The following is a 24,042-nucleotide window of genomic DNA, read 5'->3' as shown; positions in this document are numbered from 1 at the left end:
TCCTACAATTCAGACACACTTGTTTGTATATTGCTTCAGTGCTTTCCTTCTCACATACAATTAGTACTATTTGCAGCTCCCCACCCTAGTTTATACACACACACACACACACAGAGCAGCAGCCCCCTCACGTGCACAGTTCACCACACAATTAATTATGGAGGGAATGAAGTGAGCAGCATTAACACATCCTTCACACACACTGCTCCCTACACACCATTCACACTGCAGACCCCCACCTCCGTACCCCAAACCCCTATCACCACCTCAGAGGAGAGAATGAGGGAACTTCAGTACCACAGTTGGGGGAGATGGAGCAAAAAGTGGTTCAACATGAAGTTCTTTCCTGGGCAGCCCTGATCTACAGGGGAGTCAGAAGAGAGGAATGGTCATGTTCTCTTCGACAAGGCACTGCCACCTGGAAGCAGGTGTGATTGCCAGCTCTGTATGCAGGTTGGCAGATGCTTTTGATTAGAAATCAGAGGAGGGGGGGGAATCCAAACAACTTTGGAGGTGGCTGTGCATGCAGTTTATGGAAGTGAGGGCAAAAGCCTACCCATCCAGTATTCCTAGGCAATCTCCCATCCAAGTACTAACCAGGCCCAATCCTGCTTGGCTTTGTTAGTTTCAGTTTAAACCCTGTTTAACTTTGCCAAATTATTAACACAAATGCATGTATAAAAGTTGAATTTAAGGGTTGTGTATTAGGAGGCCATCTTGATTTGACAAAAGGACAAGGTAACCTCCATTTTGTGTTAGGTTCTTGTTCCCTTGTGCCAGGGAAAAGGCAGGAAACAGAAAGAACGGGCGTCTGGTGTTGCTAGGCAACAGACTTCTGTAAAGGCGAAGGAGGGGAGGAGTTAGTGGGTTGGTGCTTGAACTGTTTGATGAAGGTTCAAGCGTCCACTGGCTATTGGCCTGCAATAGCCACTCACCACATAGTTTGGGTTTGTTGTTATTTTTCTTTGGGGAAGCAAACTTGCACTCGCGGACCCGGTCCGATTAGTCAGTCAAACTCACATCCATAGATGGCGCAAAAGAGGGATAGGGTGGGGTTTAAGATAGGGATACTTACCTGTCGGTTACCTCTGCGATCCTCTCCGGGAATGCACAATTTACTCTTTTTCCATAACTTTTGGCCTTTCCTCTTTCAAGCAGTGGACATCAAGTGGAGCTTTGCAGAGTTTTTTCAGCTCTTTGTTATATTTGACCTGCAAAGGAAACTACAAGAAACAATAAGTAAGCATGGCCAGAAATTCTTCATGAGTCTGGCCTGGCCAGTATTGAGGGCATGTCTGAGCCAGAGTATAACATCTTTTAAGAAGGTCATCAGAAATCAATGCAGCAATATTAATATGTGACCAATATCTATAAACATAGTAGCCATCCACATAGCCACGTTTGAATGTTCCCTAATTAGGGTTTTTGAACCAAAAGACAGTCCAACCTCAGTGTTGTGCTCAGGCTACAAGTTTAACCCTCTTATTTGTGGATTTCTGAGCAGTTCACAGTGCTCAGAACAAAGTCACACATGACAAAGATGACAACAGCTGGGACTGAGAGCTTTTTGTTTCTTTAACCTTTTAGGTAGTCTTGAAAAAAAGATTATAAGTCTAGAAATTCAGATCTATCCTACCAAGTTTTTCCTGGCAGAGTCTATGGATGACTAGAGAACTATTAAGTTTATGACATCACAGATACCAAATGGAATTATGGTTGAATTGAGACGGGAAGTAATTTTTATTCTGCATGTTTCAACATTTGTATTTTGGTTAAAACCAGGCTCTCTGTTAGAAGGAAGAAAAAAAAACCCAAAACTTAAATTTAATATCTAGGGTCCCTACAAATTAAGGGCTAAAAGCTTCCAAGTGAGGAGTCAGTGGAGTCAGCTGGCAAAAAGAGAAAAAGAGGAAATTTTTTTTTTTTTAAAGGAAACAAGCCTTTCATTGTAAGTCAGTTCACACAGCAAAACAAATGAAAGCCACAGGCAAAGAGATACTTTAAGAACTAAAATGTTTATTCTGTTCACTTTTAGGAAACAGTGATACAGCACAATTTTGATAAAAACCATAGCAAATAAAAATATACTTTGTATTGCCAAAAACTAAACAGGATGTTAAAAATCCTTCTCTTTACATTTTAAAATATAATCCACTCAGTAGAATTAGAGACACATATTGGCTATAGGATTTTCCTGAAGAAACCTTTTAGGTGCAGCTGTAGTCAGTGTAAACAGTGATTTTGCTACAGGAGAACAAGGTCCAATGAGGTTTCTCTCTGTTACCCTTTCATTTGTGTGCACATCTCAGTTGCATCTGTCCAGAATCATTCAAACTTGCAGTATCGTACACGAAGCATCTACTAGTGAGGGCAGCTATACAGAGTTCAGTGAGCAAGCCAGTCCCAGAACACTGGAATTATGTACTGCAATACAGCATCAACAAATACGTATTTCGATGTATAAATCCTGTTACTGCTCTGGGCTTTTGTATCCAATTCCACACACAGTGCACTAAAAAACAGGTCCTTTAAATACTCTCTCTCTCTCTTCTATCTACTGTACAGAATGACAGCTCCTGGGGGATGGGGGAAGAAGGTATGAGTGAGATTTTGCAGCACAGCCAAAATCTGGGAGGTCACTCTGGGGAAGTTCTGGCCTAGATGAAAAATTAAAAAAGAGAATTAAGGAAAAAGTCTAGTTCAGTTAAAGACTAAACTGATGGGACTTATATTATTGAGGCCCTGACCCCCCGTGCAATTTGCCTTAAACCAAGCCACGCATGCAATCTCTTTTCAGCGCGTGCACCCACCACCTTGTTTACAGAGCAATAAACAAGCATTCAGGCTTGATTCAATTTTGTGGTGCAGCAAGGATCACTTGAAAAACCAAGCTGCATTTCTGAAATCCTTAAACCAAGGTTTACAAGAGAACTACAAACCAAGTAGGTCAGTTTCCAAGCTTGACAACATCTCAGTCTTTCTGTCTAGAGAAAAGCACACTCAACAACAACCACCACCACCACCACCAGCAGCACGCCCATACTCCAGAACCAAGTGCTATTAAACAGAGAAACAAAGTCAAAACCAACTGACCACGCTGGGGTTTTCCACTGTATGTTTCTTTCAATATGAATTCTGTCAGAATCCAAGCCCCTTGAAAAATGGACTGACTCAGCTTCCCACTGCCATTACAGGGATAGAGGATGATGATCAGCTGGGGTTCTTTCAATCCTCAGCTTCCATCAGCCAACATTAGGACTCCAGATTCTAGATGTGAATGAGCTAAGAAACCAATAGTAGCAAAAGTAGTCTTTCCATTCGCAAGGGAATGCTTGCCGCAAACCACATTCTAACAACTGCTGCAGGAAGGAAGGATCATCCGCAACCACTGTGCCAAGCCTCGTTCACATGAATAGGATTTCAACCAGAGTCCCAGCTCCTGGGAAGAGTGCATGCCCTGCAGTCTCCCGGCTTGAGCTAATTTTACTTCCAAACAGCTACCGATGGGAGTGTTGCAGTTTCAGATAAGCAGAGGTTTGGCCCAGACTGGAAACTGTATGAGAGTGTGTGGTGGTCTCCTGAATAGGACTCAATTTTATACAAGGAAGACAAATCCTAAACTCAGATGGGAAAATCTGGTAAGTGTACTGCTGGATTCTGTTTCATTAACACTATAGACTTCTCAGGCTCACAGGACCTGTCCAGATGAAGTGCTGATGGCTCAAGGACAGTAAGAAAGGAAAGGCACATTTGGATCCAATCACTGCTAGGGATATCCAGAAAACCTCATCTGGAGAAAGTGAAAAGCTTCTGCATTTAAGAGTCTAGAATGGACTATCAGCCTGAAGTCAAAGATTGGCTCTTTCACATCACTATCAAACCCCTTCATATCACAGGCCTCTGTTACAATAAGTGCATGAAGCCAACAGTGTACCAGTGGAGAGATTTCTCTCAATGGTGAGCAACTCCTGTCTTCTAGTACCTAAGGCTGATCCATCTGTTAAAACAGAAGTGCTTAAAGTGAAGCTTCTTTTAGTTCTTGGGAGGACAGTAAGTGCTGTCCAGATGATGACTAGGGAGCTGTTCTTCAGCAGGTGGGGAAATCTGCAGTATGCATCCTCCGCATGTCGGTCCCAACACTGAAGATTGGCCTAAGCAGTGGCTGTTCCTTTCAACTGGGGATCTGTGAGCTCACGGTCATAGGCATCATGGATCAGTCTCTGCAAGCAAGGAGCTGGCTGGCTGGCTCTGTGGCTGTGCTCAATACAGTGATTTCTGAAATTATTGCTTTCTGAGGAAGAAGAAAAACAAAGGATGGAACAGGAATTTAGGGATGAGCCATAAACACTGTTTATCAGCCAGCATGTACATGGGTGATGAGTTTTTCTTTTCCCTGGGGAAGCTCTACCCCTGCTCTGCCCTAAATACCCGCCCCTAGTCCACCCCTCCCCCAGGCTCCGCCCCCTCCTGCCCCCCCCCCTCCCCTCACCCAAAGCCCCACCCCACTCCACCTCTTTCCACCCCCTCCCTGCCCGCTCGCTGCCCTCCCCACAAGCCTCTCTCCCAGCCACCAAACACATGCTTGGGGGCACTGCTAAACAGCTGTGGTTGGTGGGTGCTGAAGACCCACTATTTTTTTTCCTTGGATGCTCCAGCCCCAGAGCACCCATCGAATCTGCACCTATGAACATGTACTTCAAACACAGAGGCACAAATTCCAGAAACTAAGCCTTAATCTGCAGTCAGGAAGCAGGTAGGAGCCAAATCTCTGCAAGCACTAAGGTCTAGCTTAAAGCAATGACAACTGACATGGCCTAGTTATTAGAGCTGTACTAATACCAGCTATGATTCTAGTTATACGAGCTTCCCCACTACACTATCTTCTCCACGCCAGCCAAGATTCCACTAACAAGATGACTGTACCTAGTCTGCACCATTTAGGATTTCACTGGCAAGTGTTTAGCAGAAGTCCATCTATCAACAGCAGCCATATTTGAGACAATCTCAAGAGTAACCACCAAGTTATGATCTGACTCCACACAACTCCTAGTCACATTTCCACCTCCTCTTGTAAATCTTATTCAAAAGATACTTTGGGGGGAGAAGGGGAAGGGAGTCATTTTCAGACCGATGTCTTACCTGGCCTGGCCGAGACATACACCTCTTCCCACGTGTAATTAGCCAAGTTCACAGGCTGCAGCACCCAAGGATTCTCTACTAGCTTTTCCAGGGTTGTACGCTGCTCTGGAGCAGCATGCAGGAGCCCAGACACCAGAGCCATCAGATCTAAGCAACAACAAAAAGATTTTTTTAAAAGTTAGAGACAATAAGAGGTGTTGCTCTGTCTTTGTCCTAGGCGATGTCTACACTGCACAGCTTACAGTGGCACAGCTGTGCCGCTAAAGCCTTGCTGCTGTAAGGCACGCAGTATAGCCGCTCGTTGTCGGCATGAGAGCTTTCCCGCCAACAAAGCACTGTCCACACTTGCACTTTTTGTCGTTAAAACTTTTGTCAATCAGGAGGGTGTTTTTCTCACACCCCTGACCGATAAAAGTTTTAACAACAAAAGTGCAGTGTAGACATAGCCCTACTTACTCTGACACTGCTGTATGAGGTCACAAGGCACACTAAGGCCCTGTCTCCACTGGCAAGTTTCTGCACAGTAAAACAGCTTTCTGTGTTGTAACTCCCGAGGTGTACACATTGCAGATAGTGTGCAGAAACTGCGCAGTGCTGTAAAAAAACCACCCCGACGAGAGGCATATAGCCTTCTGCACCAGGGGTACAGCACCACAGTGCCAGTGTAGACACCCGGGTCGATTACAGCACTGCGATTGGCCTCCGGGAGATGTCCTACAATGCCTGTTCTTGCCTCTCTGGTCATCGGTTTGAATTCTACTGCCCTGCCCTCATGTGACCAATCATCATCCCCACCTCGTAAATTCCTTTGGAATTTTGAAAGTCCCCTTCCCGTTTGCTCGGTGATGCGTGCCGTGGTCTCAGCGCATCTTTCCAGATGGCCATGCCTGCTCCACTCACCAGGCGATCCCCCACCTGGAGCAATGCGGAGCTGCTGGACCTCATCAGCATTTGGGGAGAGGAGGCTGTGCAGTCCTAGCTGCGCTCCAGCTGTAGGAATTATGATACCTATGGACAGATTTCATGTTGCATGACAGAAAGGGGCCATGACTGGGACACATTGCAGTGCAGGGTCATAGAATATCAGGGTTGGAAGGGACCTCAGGAGGTCATCTAGTCCAACCCCCTGCTCAAAGCAGGACCAATCCCCAACTAAATCATCCCAGCCAGGGCTTTGTCAAGCCTGACCTTAAAAACCTCTAAGGAAGGAGATTCCACCACCTCCCTAGGTAACCTATGTTGAATAGAGGGGAATGATCACTGATTATCTCTGAGCAAAAGTATTGCCAAGCTTAAAATGAACAAAGATATTGTCAATGTTAGGCCTCAAACTTCCGCTTTGCAGAGGTAAAAAGGGCAAGCTTTGCAGAGGTATAAACTAAGACTTGTGGTCAAAATGCGCTGCAACCAGATAACACATTCTAACTCCTATAAAGCGAGATAAGTTGTGCCCCTGGGCACAGCTTGTCTAACCCACATTTAAAACAATTGGCTACAAGAAAATAAGTAAGCATAAATTATACAGCCAAGGCGACAACGCTAACCACATTAAAGATTTGGCTGACCCTAATTGGTCGGCCTGTTTTAAGACACGGCCGACAGATCAGATAAAAAGTAGGAAGGCACGGGACTGTGTGTGTGTTTCGGTCATAAGGGAAACCTGACCCACACCCCCTGAACCAAAGGAACGTGCACTTTGCGACTGTCTGGACCTGGCCAGTGCGGAAAACAGCTGACTGAAGGGTAGAGTATTTTTGGGTGAATGCAGGTAAGGTTATGGAATAAAGAAGTCTGGTTGCTCAAGCAGAATTGATCTCAAGTTGTATCGATACTATAGTGTTAAGATAGTAGTAAGTAGCTGATGAATAATAACTTTACATGTACTTGTGCTTGTCTTCAATATAACTTGCCATTTACAGTAATCTTTATTCAGTGCTGGTCTTTAATCTTTTGTCTGTGTTGCCTTTATTGTCAAAAGTCATTAAAAACCTTTTTTGAGAAATAATCAGTAGTTTTAATTTTTCTTATACAGGCACTACTCAACCTCATTACATCTGTGTTGGGTGGTGGGAAGTAGCGATCACCCAGGGCCCAATTAGGGTCCTGACGAGTGCTTCCCTCTTCCTTTATTTCCACAATCATGTCCCTCAATCTGCTGGCAATGCCCCTTCTTATACAACCCAAAATGCCATTAGCCTTCTTGGAAACAAGGGCACACTGTCGACTCATATCCAGCTTCTCGTCCACTGTAACTCTTAGGTCTTTCTCTGCAGAACTGCTGCCTAGCCATTCAGTCCCTAGTCTGTAGCAATGCATGGGATTCTTCTGTCCTAAGTGCAGGACTCTGCACTTGTCCTTGTTGAACCTCATCAGATTTCTTTTGGCCCAATCCTCTAATTTGTCTAGGTCCCTCTGTATCCTATCCCTACCCTCCAACATATCTACCACTCCTCCCAGTTTAATGTCATCTGCAGACTTGCTGAGAGTGCAGTCCACACCATCCTCCAGATCATTAAAGAAGATATTGAACAAAACCGGCCCCAGGACTGACCCTTGGGGCACTTGGGGTCAAAGTGAAGGAGCTGCAGAACGCCTCTCACAAGGTGCGGGAGGCAAACTGCCGCTCTGGTGCTGCACCCACGAGCTGCCAGTTCTACAAAGAGCTGGACGCGATACTTGGTGGTGACCCCACCTCCACTGCGAAGTCCCCTGTGGATACTTTGGTGGCTCGCGTGCCAGTCGAGAGTGGACCGAGCTAGGAGGAGGAAATCTTGGTTGAGGATGTGGAGGGGGACCCAGAGGCAGAGAACGACTCGGAGGTCAGAGATGCATGCAGCCAGGAGCTCTTTTCTACCCCGGAGGAGGCTAGCCAGTCACAGTTGTCGGATCTTGGAGAAGCGCAAACAGGAGAGGAGGCCACTGGTAAGTGGATTTGATTTTGGGAACCGCTGAAGCGAGTTGTTGGGGGCAGAAAGCAGGCTTGTCTCTGTATGGTTCGCGTAACACTACATGCCTAGTCTGAGCGGCGGAATAGGCTGTTGATAGACTCCTTCACTTCACGGGAATCTGCCTCAGAGATCTCCAGGAAACTCTCACAAAGATACTGGGCAATCCACTGCCGCAGGTTCTTTGGCAGAGCTGCTTTGTTTCTTGCCCCATTAATGGTAACTTTCCCGCGCCACTCTGACGTCGCGGGGGGAGGGGGGGGACACAGACGACCATTGCTGCACACAGGAGAGCTGTATAAGGGCCAGGGTGGAAGCTGCAGTCTTGGAGAAGACCCTCCCTTGATTCCCTGCTCACCCTCAGCAGCGAGATATCTTCCAAAATGAACACAGCCTGTGGAAAACATGGGGATAGGAATGATTATCACGCCCCCCTCCCACACACACACACAGTGCTGGCTCTCCTCAAAAGCCACGTGCCCAGTGTACAGTAGAGTCTGGAAACACTGATTTACCCTGCCCCTGCGGCTACTCACCATTTTGGGGGTCTTGTGGCTCATGTGTGCTTGCCTGGGGTCAGACTGTTAGTGACGGGTATGTGAATAGTGGCCGTGTTTTAAATCACTATCAGTGTTCTGTGTGTTGCAAATACTGCTTCTGAAAAATGTTGCGTTTTGGCTTCACAGAGATGACCTTAGGAGCCCCAGCCTCCCTCTTTGTCATCACCGGCTGAACAGTTGCGCAGAATTAGAAAGCGGTCATGAAAAACTAAAGAGGACTTTCTGTGTGATGTCATGATGCTCTCCATGGCCAAAAAACAGGAACTGAAGGAGTGGCAGAACAGCAAGAAGAGGGACCGAAAGGAGAATGCGGCATGCCAGAATGAAGCCACCAGAGCAGCTCTTAAAGGTTATGGGGCATCAAGCAGACACGCTCCAGACAATACTAGCACTGCAAACCGAGCAGCTCTGTGCCTGCCCTTCCCTGCAGCTGCTGTCACAAAAACTCTTTCCCATGCATCCCCCAGACGGCGCCAACACACTCTTATCAACCTCCTGGCTCCAGTCTGTACCCGTGGCATTCCACTCCTCCCCTGTCACAGTCCAGCACTGCAGACTCCCAGTACCCATTGCACTCAACACCATCCCTCTGCAGTTTGGCACTGCTGAAGTACAGTCAGGGCCGGCTTTAGCAGGTGCGGGGCCCCACGTCGGGACACGAATTGTCTCGCCCCCCCCCGACTCCGCCCCCTCCCTGCCCCATTGGATCCCTCCCCAAATCCCCGCCCCCTCCCAGCCCCATTGGATCCCTCCCCAAATCCCCGCCCTGGCCCTGCTCCGAGCCCCGCCCCTCACTGCCCCATTGGATCCCTCCCCAAATCCCCGCCCCCAGCCCCGCCCCTCACTGCCCCATTGGATCCCTCCCCAAATCCCCGCCCTGGCCCCACGTCTTCCCCAAGCACGCCGCATTCCTCCTCCTCACCCCTCCCTCCCAGGCTTGCGCTGATCAGCTGTATGGTGGCGCAAGCGCTGGAGGGAGGGGGGGAGAAGCAGGATGCGGCTTTTTTCCCCCCCCCCCACTCTGCCGGCAGTCCCGGACGTTGCGGGGCCCTCTTAGGTGCGGGACCCCATTCCGAGGAATCGGCCGAATCGGCTTAAAGCCGGCCCTGAGTACAGTACCTGCTGCACTATATTCCAAAGGAGAAAGTTGGATATGATCCCTTGACATACACAAATCTTTAACTGCCCCGGGATCCCTCCTCCTCCTGGGATCTTCCCTTCCCCCATTCCTCTCAGTGCTGATGTGGTTTTTTGTTTGACTCTCTCCTCCAGTTGTTGTTTTTTAATAAAAGAATTGTGTTGATTTGAAAGCAATCTTTATTCTATTAATTGAAAGCAAACAGAGCCCTGCAAAGCAATGGACAACTATCTTAAACCTTCATATTGCATCGTCTGCACCAATCACAATCACCTCCTAGCATTACAAGCGCTGCACTCCCGAGCATAGCAACAAATATTAGTGGCTTTCAGCTTTAAATTACTGCCTCAAGGTATCCCTGATCTTTATGGCCCCGCACCATGCCCCTCTAATAGCCCTATTCTCTGGCTGTTCAAATTCAGCCTCCAGGCGCTGAGCCTCAGCAGTCCAGCCCTGAGTGAAGCTTTCACCCTTCCCTTCACAAATATTATGGAGCGTACAGCACACGGCTATAAGCATTGGAATATTGTCATCAGCCCGGTCCAGCTTCCCGTACAGGCAGTGCCAACAGGCCTTTAAATGGCCAAAAGCACACTCAACAGTCATTCTGCACTTGCTCAGCCTGTTGTTGAACTGCTCCTTGCTGCTGTCAAGGTGCCCCATGTATGGCTTCATAAGCCACGGCATTAAGGGGTAGGCGGGGTCTCCCAGGATCACAATGGGCATTTTGACTTCCCCTACGGCAGGGGTAGGCAACATATGGCATGCGTGCCGAAGGCGGCACGCGAGCTGATTTTCAGTGGCACTCACACTACCCGGGTCCTGGAAACCAGTCCGGGGGGCTCTGCATTTTAATTTAAATTTTAAATGAAGCTTCTTAAACATTTTAAAAACCTTATTTACTTTACATACAACAATAGTTTAGTTATATATTATAGACTTATAGAAAGAGACCTTCTAAAAACGTTAAAATGTATTACTGGCACATGAAACCTTAAATCAGAGTGAATAAATGAAGACTCGGCACACCACTTCTGAAAGGTTGCCAACCCCTGCCCTACAGCGATCTTCTGGTCCGGGAAGAAAGTTCCTGCTTGCAGTTTCCTGAACAGGCAAGTGTTCCGAAAGATGTGTGCGTCATGCACCTTTCCAGCCCAGCCTGCATTAATGTCTGTGAAACGCCCACAGTGATCCACAAGCACCAGCAGAACCATTGAGAAATACCCCTTCCGATTAATGTACTCGGTGGCTAGGTGGTCTGGTGCCAGAATTGGAATATGCGTCCCATCTATCGTCCCTCTGCAGTTAGGGAAGCACATTTGTGCAAAGCCATCCACAATGTCACACACGTTGCCCAGAGTCATGGTCTTACAGAGCAGGATGCGATTAATGGCCTTGCACACTTCCGTCAACACGAGTCCAACGGTCGACTTTCCCACTCCCAACTGGTTAGCGACCGATTGGTAGCAGTCTGGAGTAGCCAGCTTCCACAGTGCAATTGCTACACGCTTCTCCAACTGCAGGGCAGCTCTCATTCTCGTGTCCTTGCGCTGCAGGGCTGGGGCGAGCTCATCACACAGTCCCATGAATGTGGCTTTCCTCATCTGAAAGTTCTGCAGCCACTGCTCGTCATCCCAGACATGCATGACGATGTGATCCCATCACTCAGTGCTTGTTTCCCAAGCCCAAAAGTGGCGTTCCACTGTGGCCAGCACCTCCGTGAATGCCACAAGCAATCTCGTGTCGTAGCTAGTACGCATGGCGAGATCAATGTTGCACTCCTCTTGCCTTTGTAGTTTAAGCAATAACTCCACTGCCATTCGTGATGTGTTAGTCAGAGCGAGCAACATACTGGTCAACAGTTCGGGATCCATTCCTGCAGACCGAAGAGGCAGTTCGCACAGTACACAAACCGTTGAAAGATGGCGCCAAATGCGGATGGAAGCATAGGGATTTCTGGGATGCGAAGCAATGCATCACAGGGCATTGGGACAGGACCCAGGATGCCCCACAACCCCCTCCGCCTTCCCACAACTCTTTGTGGCAGAAGAAGAAGAGATGCTCTATGGGATAGCTGTCCAGAGTGCACCGCTCCACATACCGCATGTGTGAACACACTATTGCGCCATCAGCTGACAGTGTGAACACAAAACAGCAGTTTCCCTTCAATGCTCTCTGAGCAGCTCTGTAACTCTGCCAGTGTAGACATGAACCTAATTTACTAAGGGTAATACCCATAAGTAGGTAAAATTGTAACCCCAGATCCCTCCAGCCCTTCTGCCAGGATTTCTCTGTCTTGTTTCATTCACTCGGGGCTGTGTTTGCCTGGCTTGGAGAATGATCTAAGCCTTCCACATTGTGTTAATAGTGAACTGAAAAGAGGTAAGACACTGGGCAGCGGGGGGGGGGGGGGGGGAGGGGAGGGAGAATAGAAAGAAACAGACAGACAATCTATGCATGGAAGACTTCTTTTGCACACCATTCTTTTTACAACTTTGGTGTCTCTGGTGGGCACCCACCCACTCCAAGACCAGGCCTTTTGCAGACATTCTGAAATGAGGTCTTGTGTTTGTTTTTCTTTTAAGGGCATATACCTGTGGCTTGGAGAAAACACCAGGAAATTCCTAACTGCAAAGCTATAAAGGCTCTGTATGGGACTAAAATACTCCTAAGACCACCTACTGAGAGGTTGCTGATGAAAGATTTATCAACCCACCACATGCTTGTTCTCTTCAACACCTCCCCCAGGAAGCAAGACCAGCAATATATTTCTTTTAGTCCAGATCATGAAAACAATTCTGAAGCTACAAATGCAAGCAAACACCCTTCACATTCCTAAGGGCCCCACTGAGGCGAGGAAGTTGCCAGCAAGACCTCTTAAGCCAACAATACTGGTTGGCAATGGTTAAGTGAAGCAAAGCCTGAATTTGCATTCAAGCCTCCTGAGGACCACTGGTAGTCACTGGACCTTAAACTTGTCTAGTAGGCTGAACTTTCCAATTACATTATTTGTTCCAGCTCACTCCATTTTTAACTCCTTGGTGGTTTGGGATAATGAATGAAGGAGTGAACTCACCATAGAGAAGGTCTGGAATTTGAAATATTGCCAGTGCAGGTAGTACACAGATACTTCCATATGTGTAAAGAATTAGAGTACTTTCCTTAAAGCAGGTGAATATACAGATTTGCATGTCATAACCCTTTTTCAGATGAGAACTGATGTTTAATAAACTAAGCATGTGTGAGACAGACTCCCAAGAAGAGGGCAAAACCTGGAGAAATTAATATACACTGTGCGCTTCCAGCTACACAAAGGTTCTTTCTAGAGCAGTTGTTTTCAAACTTTTTTTTCTGGCGATCCAGTTGAAGAAAATTGTTGATGCCCGCGACCCAACAGAGCTGGGGGATGAGGGGTTTGGGAAGGGCTCAGGGCTGGGGCAGAGGGTTGGGGTGTGGGAGTGAGGGCTGCGGGGTGGGGCCAGGAGTGAGGGGTTTGGGGTGTGGGAGGGGGCTCTGGGCTGGGGCAAGGGGTTGGGGTGCAGGAGGGGGTCAGGGCTCTGGGTGCAGGCTCTTGGGTGGGGCCGGGGATAAGGGGTTTGGGGTGCAGCAAGGGGCAGGGGATTGGGGTGCAGGGTTGGCATGCAGGCTTACCTTGGGTGGCTCCTGGTCAGCGGCGCAGCAGGGGTGCTAAGGCAGGCTTCCTGCCTGTCCTGGCACCGTGGACCACACTGCGCCCCGAAAGCAGCCAGCAGCAGGTCCAGCTCCTAGGCAGAGGCGCGCAAGCAGCTTCACACAGCTCTCACCCACAGGCACCGCCCTCCACCCCCCACCCCCAGCTCCCATTGGCTGGGAACCAGCCAATGGGAGTGTGGAGCTGGTGCTCAGGGCAGGGGCAGTGCGCGGAGCCCCATGGTCCCCCCCGCCTAGGAGCAGGACCTGCAGCTGGCTGCTTCCAGGGTGCAGCGTGGTGTCAGAACAGGTAGAAACTAGCCTGCCTTACCCGGGCAGCACCGCTGACGGGACTTTTAACAGCCCGGTCGGCGGTGCTGACCAGAGCCGCCATGACCCAATGCCTTACATTCCGCGACCCAGTAATGGATCGCGACCCGCAGTTTGAAAACCACTGTTCTAGAGCAATCTCTTCCACTATGGGTCAGTTCCATTGGCAATGAATGGCATGAATAAATGAAAACTCACCTTCTGACACCCTGTAAGGAGGATTTAGTACAGCCTCCATGGTCTCCTCTAATTCACAGAAGGGATTCTCTCCAAATAGTAGGGTATAAAGGGTGATGCCCAGCGACCACATCTCCAGCTCTGGTCCTTGGTACCTACACAAAAACACAGAAGCCCACATAAACTTGAAGTACAGATACACTAAGATATATGAAAGAACACACATTGGTGTATATGTGGTTCTGAATTTCATTTCAAAGTTAGGAAAGTTAATATGCAAATATTTTAGGAGTTCTACACGACTATATAAATGCTTAAGCAGAAAAAATATATATATAAACACTTTTAGTTGTCCTATACTGCCTTCATGCACATGCACACAACCCCGACCCTCTCCCACCCTTCTATCCCCAAACACTTGGTATTCAGTTTCGCAAGTCAGTGCTAGCAAAAGCGAGAGCACTTATCACTGGGAATCACCACACAAGCTTCCTTCATGCAGCTCTGTATTTTTCCTCACATACAACACTTCCAGTAATTTTAGTCTTGGGCCTCTCCTAAATAGAAACTGATAAATTATGCCAAACTACAAACAAATTATACAACATGAATTAACAGCCACTAGAGGAACAGCCGCCTCGTTATATCTAGTTTCTAGATGAAATCAGAACCTAGCCTTCCTGAACAAAGAGGGCTAGTATAGCTACAACATATATCTGGTGACCAGAAGACCAGGCTAACTACTGAACTCAGGCCAAAATTAGGGCTTGTGTACACTTACAGCACTGCAGGTGCACCAGTGCCACTGTAGCGCTTAGTGAAGACACTACCTATGCTGGTGGGAGAGCTTTTCTCGTTAGCACAGTTACTCCAATTCCCCACGAGGCAGTAGCAATGTCAATAGGATAAGTCCTCCTGTCAATATAGCGCTGTCTACACCAAGAGTTCGGCCAGTATAACTGCATTGTTCATTCCACACCCCTGAGTGACGTCATTATACTATACCTACATAAGTTTGTAGCGTAGACCAGGGCTTACCAACCAGAGTTTCAAACTACAGGTTAGACAGCTCAGGGGACACCCCTCATCATTCCGAAACACCCTCTCCGAAGAGAGAGTCCAGCCGCTTGACATCCCATCCGGGAAGGAAGGTAACTTGCTTCACACAGGGCTAGAAGTGTGTGACACTCTGTACCTCGGGAAAACACCCTGCACCCCCATGTTCATCCTTATAATATGATTGTGTGGTATCCAATGCAAAGTTTGGTCATGTTGGGTGTCTTTGGAAGGTTCATGATGCACTGAGCATTGCTGTTATAGTAATGTTATTGGTTGTAATTTCACGTATAAAGTTATGAGGCTGAAAATGTGTCCTCATGGCTTAAAACAAGCCCAGGCAAAACTCTCAACAGCAGAGGGGCACTTCACACCTCATCAGGGCATGTATGGGACAAACCCAGCCCAGCCTCACAGGAACAAAGAACACTGGCCTAGGCAGCAACAAAGGATTCTCCCACAGTATTCTTGCCAGCAAGTTAAAGAAGTATGGGCTGGATGAATGGACTATAAGGTGGATAGAAAGCTGTCTAGATCATCGGGCTCAACGGATAGTGATCAATGGCTCCATGTCTAGTTGGCAGCCGGTAGGTATCAAGCAAAGTGCCCCAAGTGTCGGTCCTGGGGCCGGTTTTGTTCAACATATTCATTAATGATCTGGAGGATGGCATGAATTGCTCCCTCAGAAAGTTTGCAGATGACACTAAACTGGGAGGAGGGGTAGACATGCTGTAGGGTAGGGATAGGATACAGAGGAACCTAGACAAATTAGAGGATTGGGTCAAAAGAAATCTGATGAGATTCAACAAGGACAAGTGCAGAGTCCTGCACTTAGGACGGAAGAATCCCATGCACTGCTACAGACTAGAGGCCGAATGGCTAGGCAGCAGTTCTGCAGAAAAGGACCTAGGGGTTACAGTGGACGAGAAGCTGGATATGAGTCAACAGTGTGCCCTTGTTGCCAAAAAGGCTAACAGTATTTTGGGCTGTATAAGTAGGGGCATTGCCAGCGGATCAAGGGACGTGATCATTCCCCTCTATTCGGCATTGGTGATACCTTATCTGGAGTATTATGTCCAGTTTTGGGCCCCACACTACAAAAAGGATGTGGAAAAATTGGAAAGAGTCCAGCATAGGGCAACAAAAATGATTAGGGGACTGAAGCACATGACTTATGAGGAGAGGCTGAGGGAACTGGGATTATTTAGTCTGCAGAAAAGAAGAATGAGGGGGGATTCGATAGCTGCTTTCAACTACCTGAAAGGGGGTTCCAAAGAGGATGGATCTAGACTGTTCTCAGTGGTACCAGATGACAGAAGGAGGAGTAATGGTCTCAAGTTGCAGTGCGGGAGGTTTAGGTTGGATATTAGGAAAAACTTTTTCACTAGCAGGGTGGTGAAGCACTGGAATGCATTACCTAGGGAGGTGGTGGAATCTCCTTCCTTAGAGGTTTTTAAGGTCAGGCTTGACAAAGCCCTGGCTGGGATGATTTAGTTGGGGATTGGTCCTTTGAGCAGGGGTTGGACTAGATGACCTCCTAAGGTCCCTTTCAACCCTGATATTCTATGATTCTATGAAAGGATCTGTTGGACTCTCGAGTGAGTCACCCCCCTTCCCTTGTTCAGTTTGGGACTACGATGAGGTAATGCTCACCTGATTCTGAAGGGGGGGGGGGCAAAGACAAGAGAGAAGAAAGAACATGATAAAAGGGAGAGACATTTGTCATGCTCTCTCTCTTCCACCTCCATCTACAGACACCACCACCGAGCGACTGAAGCGCTGATCATAGGGGAGAGCCTGGCTGAAGGGCAGCCAGCCAGCCTATGGTGAGAAGCATCTAAGTTTGTAAGGGCACTGAAAGTGTTAAGATCAGCTTAGAATGCTTTTTGCTTTTGTTTCATTTGACCAAATCTGACTTGTTGTGCTTTGACTTATAATCACTTAAAAAAATCTATCTTTTGTAGTTAATAAATTTGTTTATTCCACCTGAAGCAGTGCGTTTGGTTTGAAGCATGTCAGAGACTCCCTTTGGGATAACAAACCTGGTACATATCAATTTCTTTGTTAAACTGATGAATTCATATGAGCTTGCAGCATCCAGTGGGCATAACTGGACACTGCAAGACAGAGGTTCCTAGGGTTGTGTCTGGGACCAGAGATATTGGCTAGTGTCATTCGGTTGCACAATCCAAGCAGCAGCTGGCCAAAAGTGCTCACTCATGTAGCTGGGAGCAACTTACATGTTAGCAGCCATGCAGGAACAACCTGGGAGTGGGGGTTCTCACAGCAGAGCAGTGTAAAGGCTGGCTCCCAGAGTCGAGGATTGGAGTGATCTAGCAGATCACCGGTACAGATAACACCAGGGGAACATCACAAAGTGACATTTGTTAATTCACTGGTAACACAGCTTAGTCATCACTCCACTGCAGGGGTCAGCAACCTTTCAGAAGTGATGTGCCGAGTCTTCATTTATTCATTCTGATTTAAGATTTCACGTGCCAGTAATACATTTTAACGTTTTTAGAAGGTCTCTTTCTATAAGTCTATAATATATAACTAAACTATTGTTGTATGTAAAGTAAATAACGTTTTTAAAATGTTTAAGAAGCTTCATTTAAAATTAAATTAAAATGCAGAGCCCCCTGGACCGGTGGCCAGGACCCAGGCAGTGTGAGTGCCACTGAAAATCAGCTCGTGTGCCACCTTCGGCACGCGTGCCATAGGTTGCCGACCCCTGGTCTACTCAAAGTAGCTGTTCCTTCAATGTGGACTGCACAAAGCGCTTGCTGCTGCCCTGGAGAAAGGACTGGCTCGCCTCCTTTTTTCCAGCTGTTGCTATACATGTCGAGTTTTTTCCATTAGCTCAGTGGTTTGAGCATTGGCCTGCTAAACCCAGGGTTGTGAGTTCAATCCTTGAGGGGGCCACTTAGGGATCTGGGGCAAAATCAGTACTTGGTCCTGCTAGTGAAGGCAAGGGGCTGGACTCGATGACCTTTCAAGGTCCCTTCCAGTTCTAGGAGATAGGATATCTCCATTAATTTAATTTAATTTTTTTTAATTTAATTAGAAAGAAGAGCCTGGGGAGGGGACTCAGGTGAACAGCTAGAAACAAGGAGGAACAGCTAACCTACATGTCCCTAATAGTAGTCCTTGCTCCCAGGAGGAGGAACTGCAATTCTTCTTCAGGGGCTGAATCCATAACCTGCTAACCTCCACTTGGAAAGGAACGTTCAGAGGAGATGGGGAATGAGACAAACCGATGCCTGGACCCTGTGTCTGGGGGAGCAATGAACCAATCAGCAGGGAGATACATGTAGTAGGAGAGGAAGCCCAGACTACAGGACAGCATGATCAAGGAGAGGACAACAAACTGATCAAGCAGCAGAGAAGTACGTGCCAGAAAGCAAGTAGAGAAGGGGGACAGAATAGGATGGGAGTGAGAAATGACAAAATGTCTCTCTTCAAAATAGGGCAAGTTAAAGGACAGCTACAATATAAATACTTCCCCGATACCTTGTTTTTCCATGTAAACAATTGCTGTACCTGCCAAAGAGATTTGTGTTCATAAACAGGCTTGAATGGGAGGGGTGATGGGTCACCAAGACTCATCTATTAAGATGTAGATGTAGATAGTGAGAAACACAGAACGGATTAAATTGTGATATGACTCACCTAGACCCTACCAGGCTAGGGATAAAAATCTTAAACCTGCTCCTTAACTTTGTTGTACAGCATGGCAGCCAGAAGCTCACCCGGCATGCTATTTTTAATAAGGCACTTCATGAGCACCACTAGTTCAGCTTGAAATGGCACTTGCATTCTAATCACACCAGGCAGTTAGTCCCCCTTTGGCTGGGAACATTCACGCTTGTGCTGAGTGCAGAGGAGAATTCCTTTATGATCTTGATAAAAGACGTATGGAAAATGATCAAGACATTTTGAGATGCTTAGATTGATTTGGACAACTGACCAAACTTAAAGCAGTATTTCCCAATGTGAGGGGCACCCCGTTGAGGGGACAAGAAGGACTAATGGGCAGGGGCCGACAGATAGATTTCTCAATTGTTACCCAGTCTCAGCTTTCATTTGAAAGAGAGAAATGAAGTCTCTGCAACAGTAGTGAAGAAAATCTTCAAACTATGTGAGCCAAGTGCAACCCGTGCAGCAATGTCTGTGAGTTTGCAGAGTACCTGAAAGAAGAGCTTTGAGGTGTGAAATACCCAATTTATTTCAATGGGTCTAGCATAGATGCTAATGACAATAGTTTAAGCGTCATTCTGTCATTCTTTTGCCCCGGCCTTACAAGTGCATTTCTAACAAGGAACACAAGAGCAGTTTTCACTCAGGTCCAGTACGTACGGATTGCCCAAGAGGACTTCTGGTGAGCAGTACTCAATTGTCCCACAGAAGGTGTAGAACAGCTTGCCAGGTTCCAAGTAAGCAGCTGAGCCAAAGTCCACCAGTTTGATTGAGAAATCTTCAGCAATGATGATGTTCTCATCCTTGATGTCTCTATGGAGGATATTTCTGCAGTGGAGATATCCCACTGCTGACACTAGCTGAAGCACAAAGAGTGAGGTCACAATACAAAGAAGTTCACATGAGGGACACTTATCCAGAATAATCCAGAACACAACAGAACTCTGATAGGCATATTTGGGGGGTTTGTTTACATCTCATCTATACAAGATGAGGAGATGCCTCCAACTGGGGATGGCTGTCATTGTATTGCAGTAATGCTCTCTGGGAAATATATTTGGAAGCAAACTAAAGTTTTGCGCTCTCCAAATGTGTAAGGTTAGGGTGCCTTTTAGCCATGTTGTTTGTTCATCCCCTGGGGTTAGGAGCACCAATGATTAGTCACAATCCAGCAAGTTTTGTTTTTTTTTTAATCCAAAATTTTGACCAAAGAATAATTTAGTCTTCTCACATTTCCTTCCCCATCACTGCAGGCTTATAAAGTCTGAGTATTTGGGAGTGAACTTTTATATAAATAAGATAACTCACTCCTAAATACTGAGGTCTGGTCTACACTAGAAAATTAGGTCATATAACTACATCGCTCTGGGGTGTGAAAAATCCACATCCCTGAGCAACAGTTAAGCCAACCTAATTCCCCATATAGACAGCACTAAGTCGACAGAAGAATTCTTCCTTGCAATCCACCTGCCCGAGAGGTGGTAAAGTACACTGACGGGAGAACCCCTCCTGTTGACACAGGTAGTATCTATGCTCAAGAGACACAGCTCTGCAGCGTTTCAAGGGTAGACAAGCCCTCAGTCACTTCCTTCTGCACAATTCATTCTGTGATGCCATAATTAAGTATAGCATCACAATTTGCAAACAAAAAATTCTGATAAAGTGTTAATTTTGTGACACCACAGTCCAATCAAGCAGGCAGAGCAGAAAAGTAAGGGGGAGTTTCAGTTTACACAAACCTTTGTGTGCCAGCAGTAAAGGAAAAGTACATAAAAATACCTGATTTATTAATGAGACTTGGGGAAACCTCACTTAATGTTACCCCACTTGTGGCAGCAGTCTTTTAAAGGTTATTATGGGTGACATTTCAGACCACTAGAAATCCGCCTTCCAAAATGTTCAAGTGGTACTCTCTAAATACCACACACTATCATAGAAACAGAGCAGTGCATATAGATTAATTGACTAATCTTATCTCAACTTTCCAATGAAATAGGATTTTTGTCTTAGCCAAGTTTCCCCCATCATAATTGTCAAACTGGCACATTCTCAGAAACACGCTTTACTTCAAAAGTAGCTCACCTGTCTGAATATATAGCTTGCCAAGGGCTCATCCAAGTCAGGCTGATTATCAATGAACGTGAAAAGATCTAGACCCGATCCATGCTTCTCCATCACTAATTGGAAAAAACGTCCATTTTCAAATACATCCAGCACCTATAAATAATGGGCACTTTTTATAATGCTTTTTATCCTTACAGCATTCTACAGACATTAACCTCCAAGAAGGGCAGTGGTAAAAGCATATTATAATCTTTAGGGAATTAAATCTCTCTAAACATACAGCATTGTCAGCATTAATTGCCCAACTTGTAAAATCATCCAGGGTAAGCGGGGCAAGAATTTAGAAAGGAAGCATCAGTTTCTGGTCTAAAGCTCTCGTGTCACCAGATCACTGACACCAGAAATAAAAAGTCTCCTCTGAACATTGAAGTCTGAAGTATACAAGAAATTCAGAGGAAGGCTTCCTCAGTCTTGTGACGATCAGCATGAACCTCCCGAGAAGGATAAATTTTAACAAAATAAGCGTCTCATGTCTTGTGGAGAATTAACTATCTTCTGCATACTCCCAAAACCTAAATAGCAGGTAAAGGAGTCAGGAATTCAGTCCTAAATCTTTTACAAGATAAATCAAGACTTTCTGTTTAATGGTATTAGCTACTGTTCTCTTTAACTGCAGGGACAACCAAATGAAGGCTTTGATGATTGTGACAGACATCTCAGACTAATTAAAAATCCACTCTTAATTGAAAATGGTCTCTCATGTCACTAAGCCAGCATGTCCTGGAGGGAATTCTGAACACTGACAGAATCAGAGAACCCCTGTATGGTCTGAACATAGACACCACAGAATTTAATAAGGCAATGTTACAATGCCCCTAATTCTCCAAAGACTGTTGCAACAATCTGGCTCACATCTATATCATTGCCGCTGAGTAAAGATGGCAAGCCATGCCAAATCTTGCCAAGTTCTTCTGACCTGAATAGTTAGAACGCAAGATTTTTTGAAAAAAGAACAGGAGTACTTGTGGCACCTTAGCGACTAACAAATTTATTTGAGCATAAGCTTTCATCCGACGAAGTGGGCTGTAGCCCACGAAAGCTTATGCTCAAATAAATTTGTTAGTCGCTAAGGTGCCAGAAGTACTCCTGTTCTTTTTGCGGATACAGACCAACACGGCTGCTACTCTGAAGATTTTTGAAGTGAGCCATGTCTAATAAGTCTGTAACAGACTTCAGAGGGTTTATTGTGATGAGAGAGTGTGTTTGGTCAGTTTGCCATAATCCTAGAATCAATTTAGTAAAGCTAAGTTAGTGTTTACATTTTTGTATAGAATTATGATCACTACTAAAAAAATCAGGAAGGACACAGAGTTCCACATGTGGAAGACTTTATTCCCCAAATACTAGTTTTTCCTTGTGGGGGGTTGAAATGGTATTTAAAAAGAATCAACTATTAGTTATCTTTCATTGATAATTTTGATGAACTAATTTGACCAGATAAGTGTGATGGGTGTATTTTAAAGAGTCAATACTATATATTAAACAAGCAATTTTACAGCATTTATTGTACAGTCTACTTTGCATTAAGAAAATGTCAGTAAGAGTTATTAGCTACTAGACCAGTGGTCTCCAAAGTGGGGTGCACGCGAGGATCCTTGGGGGTGCGAAGCAGGAGGAGCGCTTTTTTTTTTTTTTTTTTTTTTCTTTTTTGGCTGTTTGGGGGGGGGTTTTATTGTGTTTTTTTTTTTTTTTTGGGGGTTTGGGTGGGTTTTTTTTTTTTTTTTTGCGCTTCGGCGCGGCAGGGGGTGCATGCTCAAAAAATTTTTACTGATAGGGGTGCGCGATCAAAAAAAGTTTGGAGACCACTGTACTAGACAACAGCCTGATGGAAGATCAGTTTGAAAGATGGAAGGAAGTGAAGAATAATTCAGACTATGACTGTACCTTAAAAGCTGTGTGCTTTGTATTATACTATACCTTAATAATACTGGGGTGCTGCAGCTTTAGCAGGATTGCGATCTCCTGAGTAACTTTCCCCAGCTCAGGATCCTCTACCCAGCAGTCTTCCAGCACCTTCTCCTTCCAAATGAACTTTACTACAACCTACACAAATAATATAATGCAAGAGGGCCCTGGATGATTAAGATGAAGATTATTTTCTCGACGAGTTCACTAAAAGGCCATTGCCAGTAGCCCAGAAAGCTGCTAATAGTTATAAAAGCCAGATCTACACTGGATAGGCAGCACAACTGCATCCGTTGCTCTTAACATACACCTCCCCATTTTGCTTTCAGATGCTTCACTGAACTCTGTAAAACTTCTCCCACGGATCAAAACTAGGGCCCCAGGACTTCAGTAAATCTACTCCAGTGTGTAAAGCTTAAGCATATTCTTAAATCTTTGCAGGATCTGAGCCATCATTTGCAGTTTGTCCTCTCTGCTTACTGATAACTTAATTCTACCGCATTGTTAAGATCTGCAATACCACTGCTCTCAGACTTTCAGTGGGCTGAATTAGATACAAAATGGTTACCAGTCACAAAATGAGGCTGGCCACATAGAGAGATTAATATATCCTTTTCAAAGAACCTATTACATCAGTGTCAATACCTGTTACTTCTTTTGTATGTTTCTGTTTGTCTTTTTAAAGAGCTAAAAACGTCAGATTTAATTTTGTGTTTTTGATAATCTAAGGTTGACATTTCATTACAGAATAACCTTTGCTCTTGCAATAAACGGTCATATTATAAAAGAAAAAAATAACTAGAAGAGTAAATTAAAGAAATTTTTCCTCCTTAACCTCCTTATTATCTTTCTTGCATCTGGCAGTCCAGACAAAGCCAAAAGCTCCTTTGCCAATGAGATTGACAGTGTCATATTTCTTTGCATATTCTCCCTCACATGCCCTCAATCTTTCCAGATCTTCAACTCTTTGGGAATTTTCAAACAATGGCATTGTCCTGATCACCTGGAATAAGAAGGAAGAGACACCAAAAAACTGAAATGAACCAGTGAATGAGGTTTATAAAATAAAGAGACATAAAGAAATAAGATATTTAGAGGAAGATGCTTTTTCACTGTAGTTGTGAAAATGTGTTATTTTAACTCCAATGAATCACAGAATCATAGAATATCAGGGTTGGAAGGGACCTCAGGAGGTCATCTAGTCCAAACCCTGCTCAAAGCAGGACCAATCCCCAACTAAATCATCCAAAAGCTGTCATTGTCACCGGAATCACCAAAATGAACTAGAGTGGTTCATCTA

General features: G+C 45.8%; 1 protein-coding gene across 2 annotated transcripts in view; it reads right to left on the bottom strand.

The window, feature by feature from the left end:
* Positions 1-2,060: 2,060 nt before the first annotated feature.
* Positions 2,061-24,042, bottom strand: part of PASK (PAS domain containing serine/threonine kinase) — a 43,122-nt gene continuing 21,140 nt past the window's right edge. For both annotated transcript variants that reach the window (XM_024214372.3, XM_024214371.3), the window contains 7 exons: positions 23,578-23,745; positions 22,755-22,880; positions 20,796-20,930; positions 19,374-19,573; positions 13,980-14,113; positions 5,140-5,286; positions 2,061-4,291 (listed from right to left, as the gene is read on the bottom strand). In XM_024214372.3, coding sequence (XP_024070140.2) covers positions 4,152-4,291; positions 5,140-5,286; positions 13,980-14,113; positions 19,374-19,573; positions 20,796-20,930; positions 22,755-22,880; positions 23,578-23,745 — 1,050 coding nt within the window. In that variant the 3' untranslated portion in view covers positions 2,061-4,151. The remainder of the gene's footprint in view (positions 4,292-5,139; positions 5,287-13,979; positions 14,114-19,373; positions 19,574-20,795; positions 20,931-22,754; positions 22,881-23,577; positions 23,746-24,042) is intronic.

The sequence above is a fragment of the Terrapene carolina genome, unplaced genomic scaffold, assembly GCF_002925995.2.
Source record: "Terrapene carolina triunguis isolate 2854851 unplaced genomic scaffold, T_m_triunguis-2.0 Scaffold837, whole genome shotgun sequence".
Lineage (NCBI taxonomy): Eukaryota > Metazoa > Chordata > Testudines > Emydidae > Terrapene > Terrapene triunguis.
This window is presented reverse-complemented; position numbering and strand designations above follow the sequence as displayed.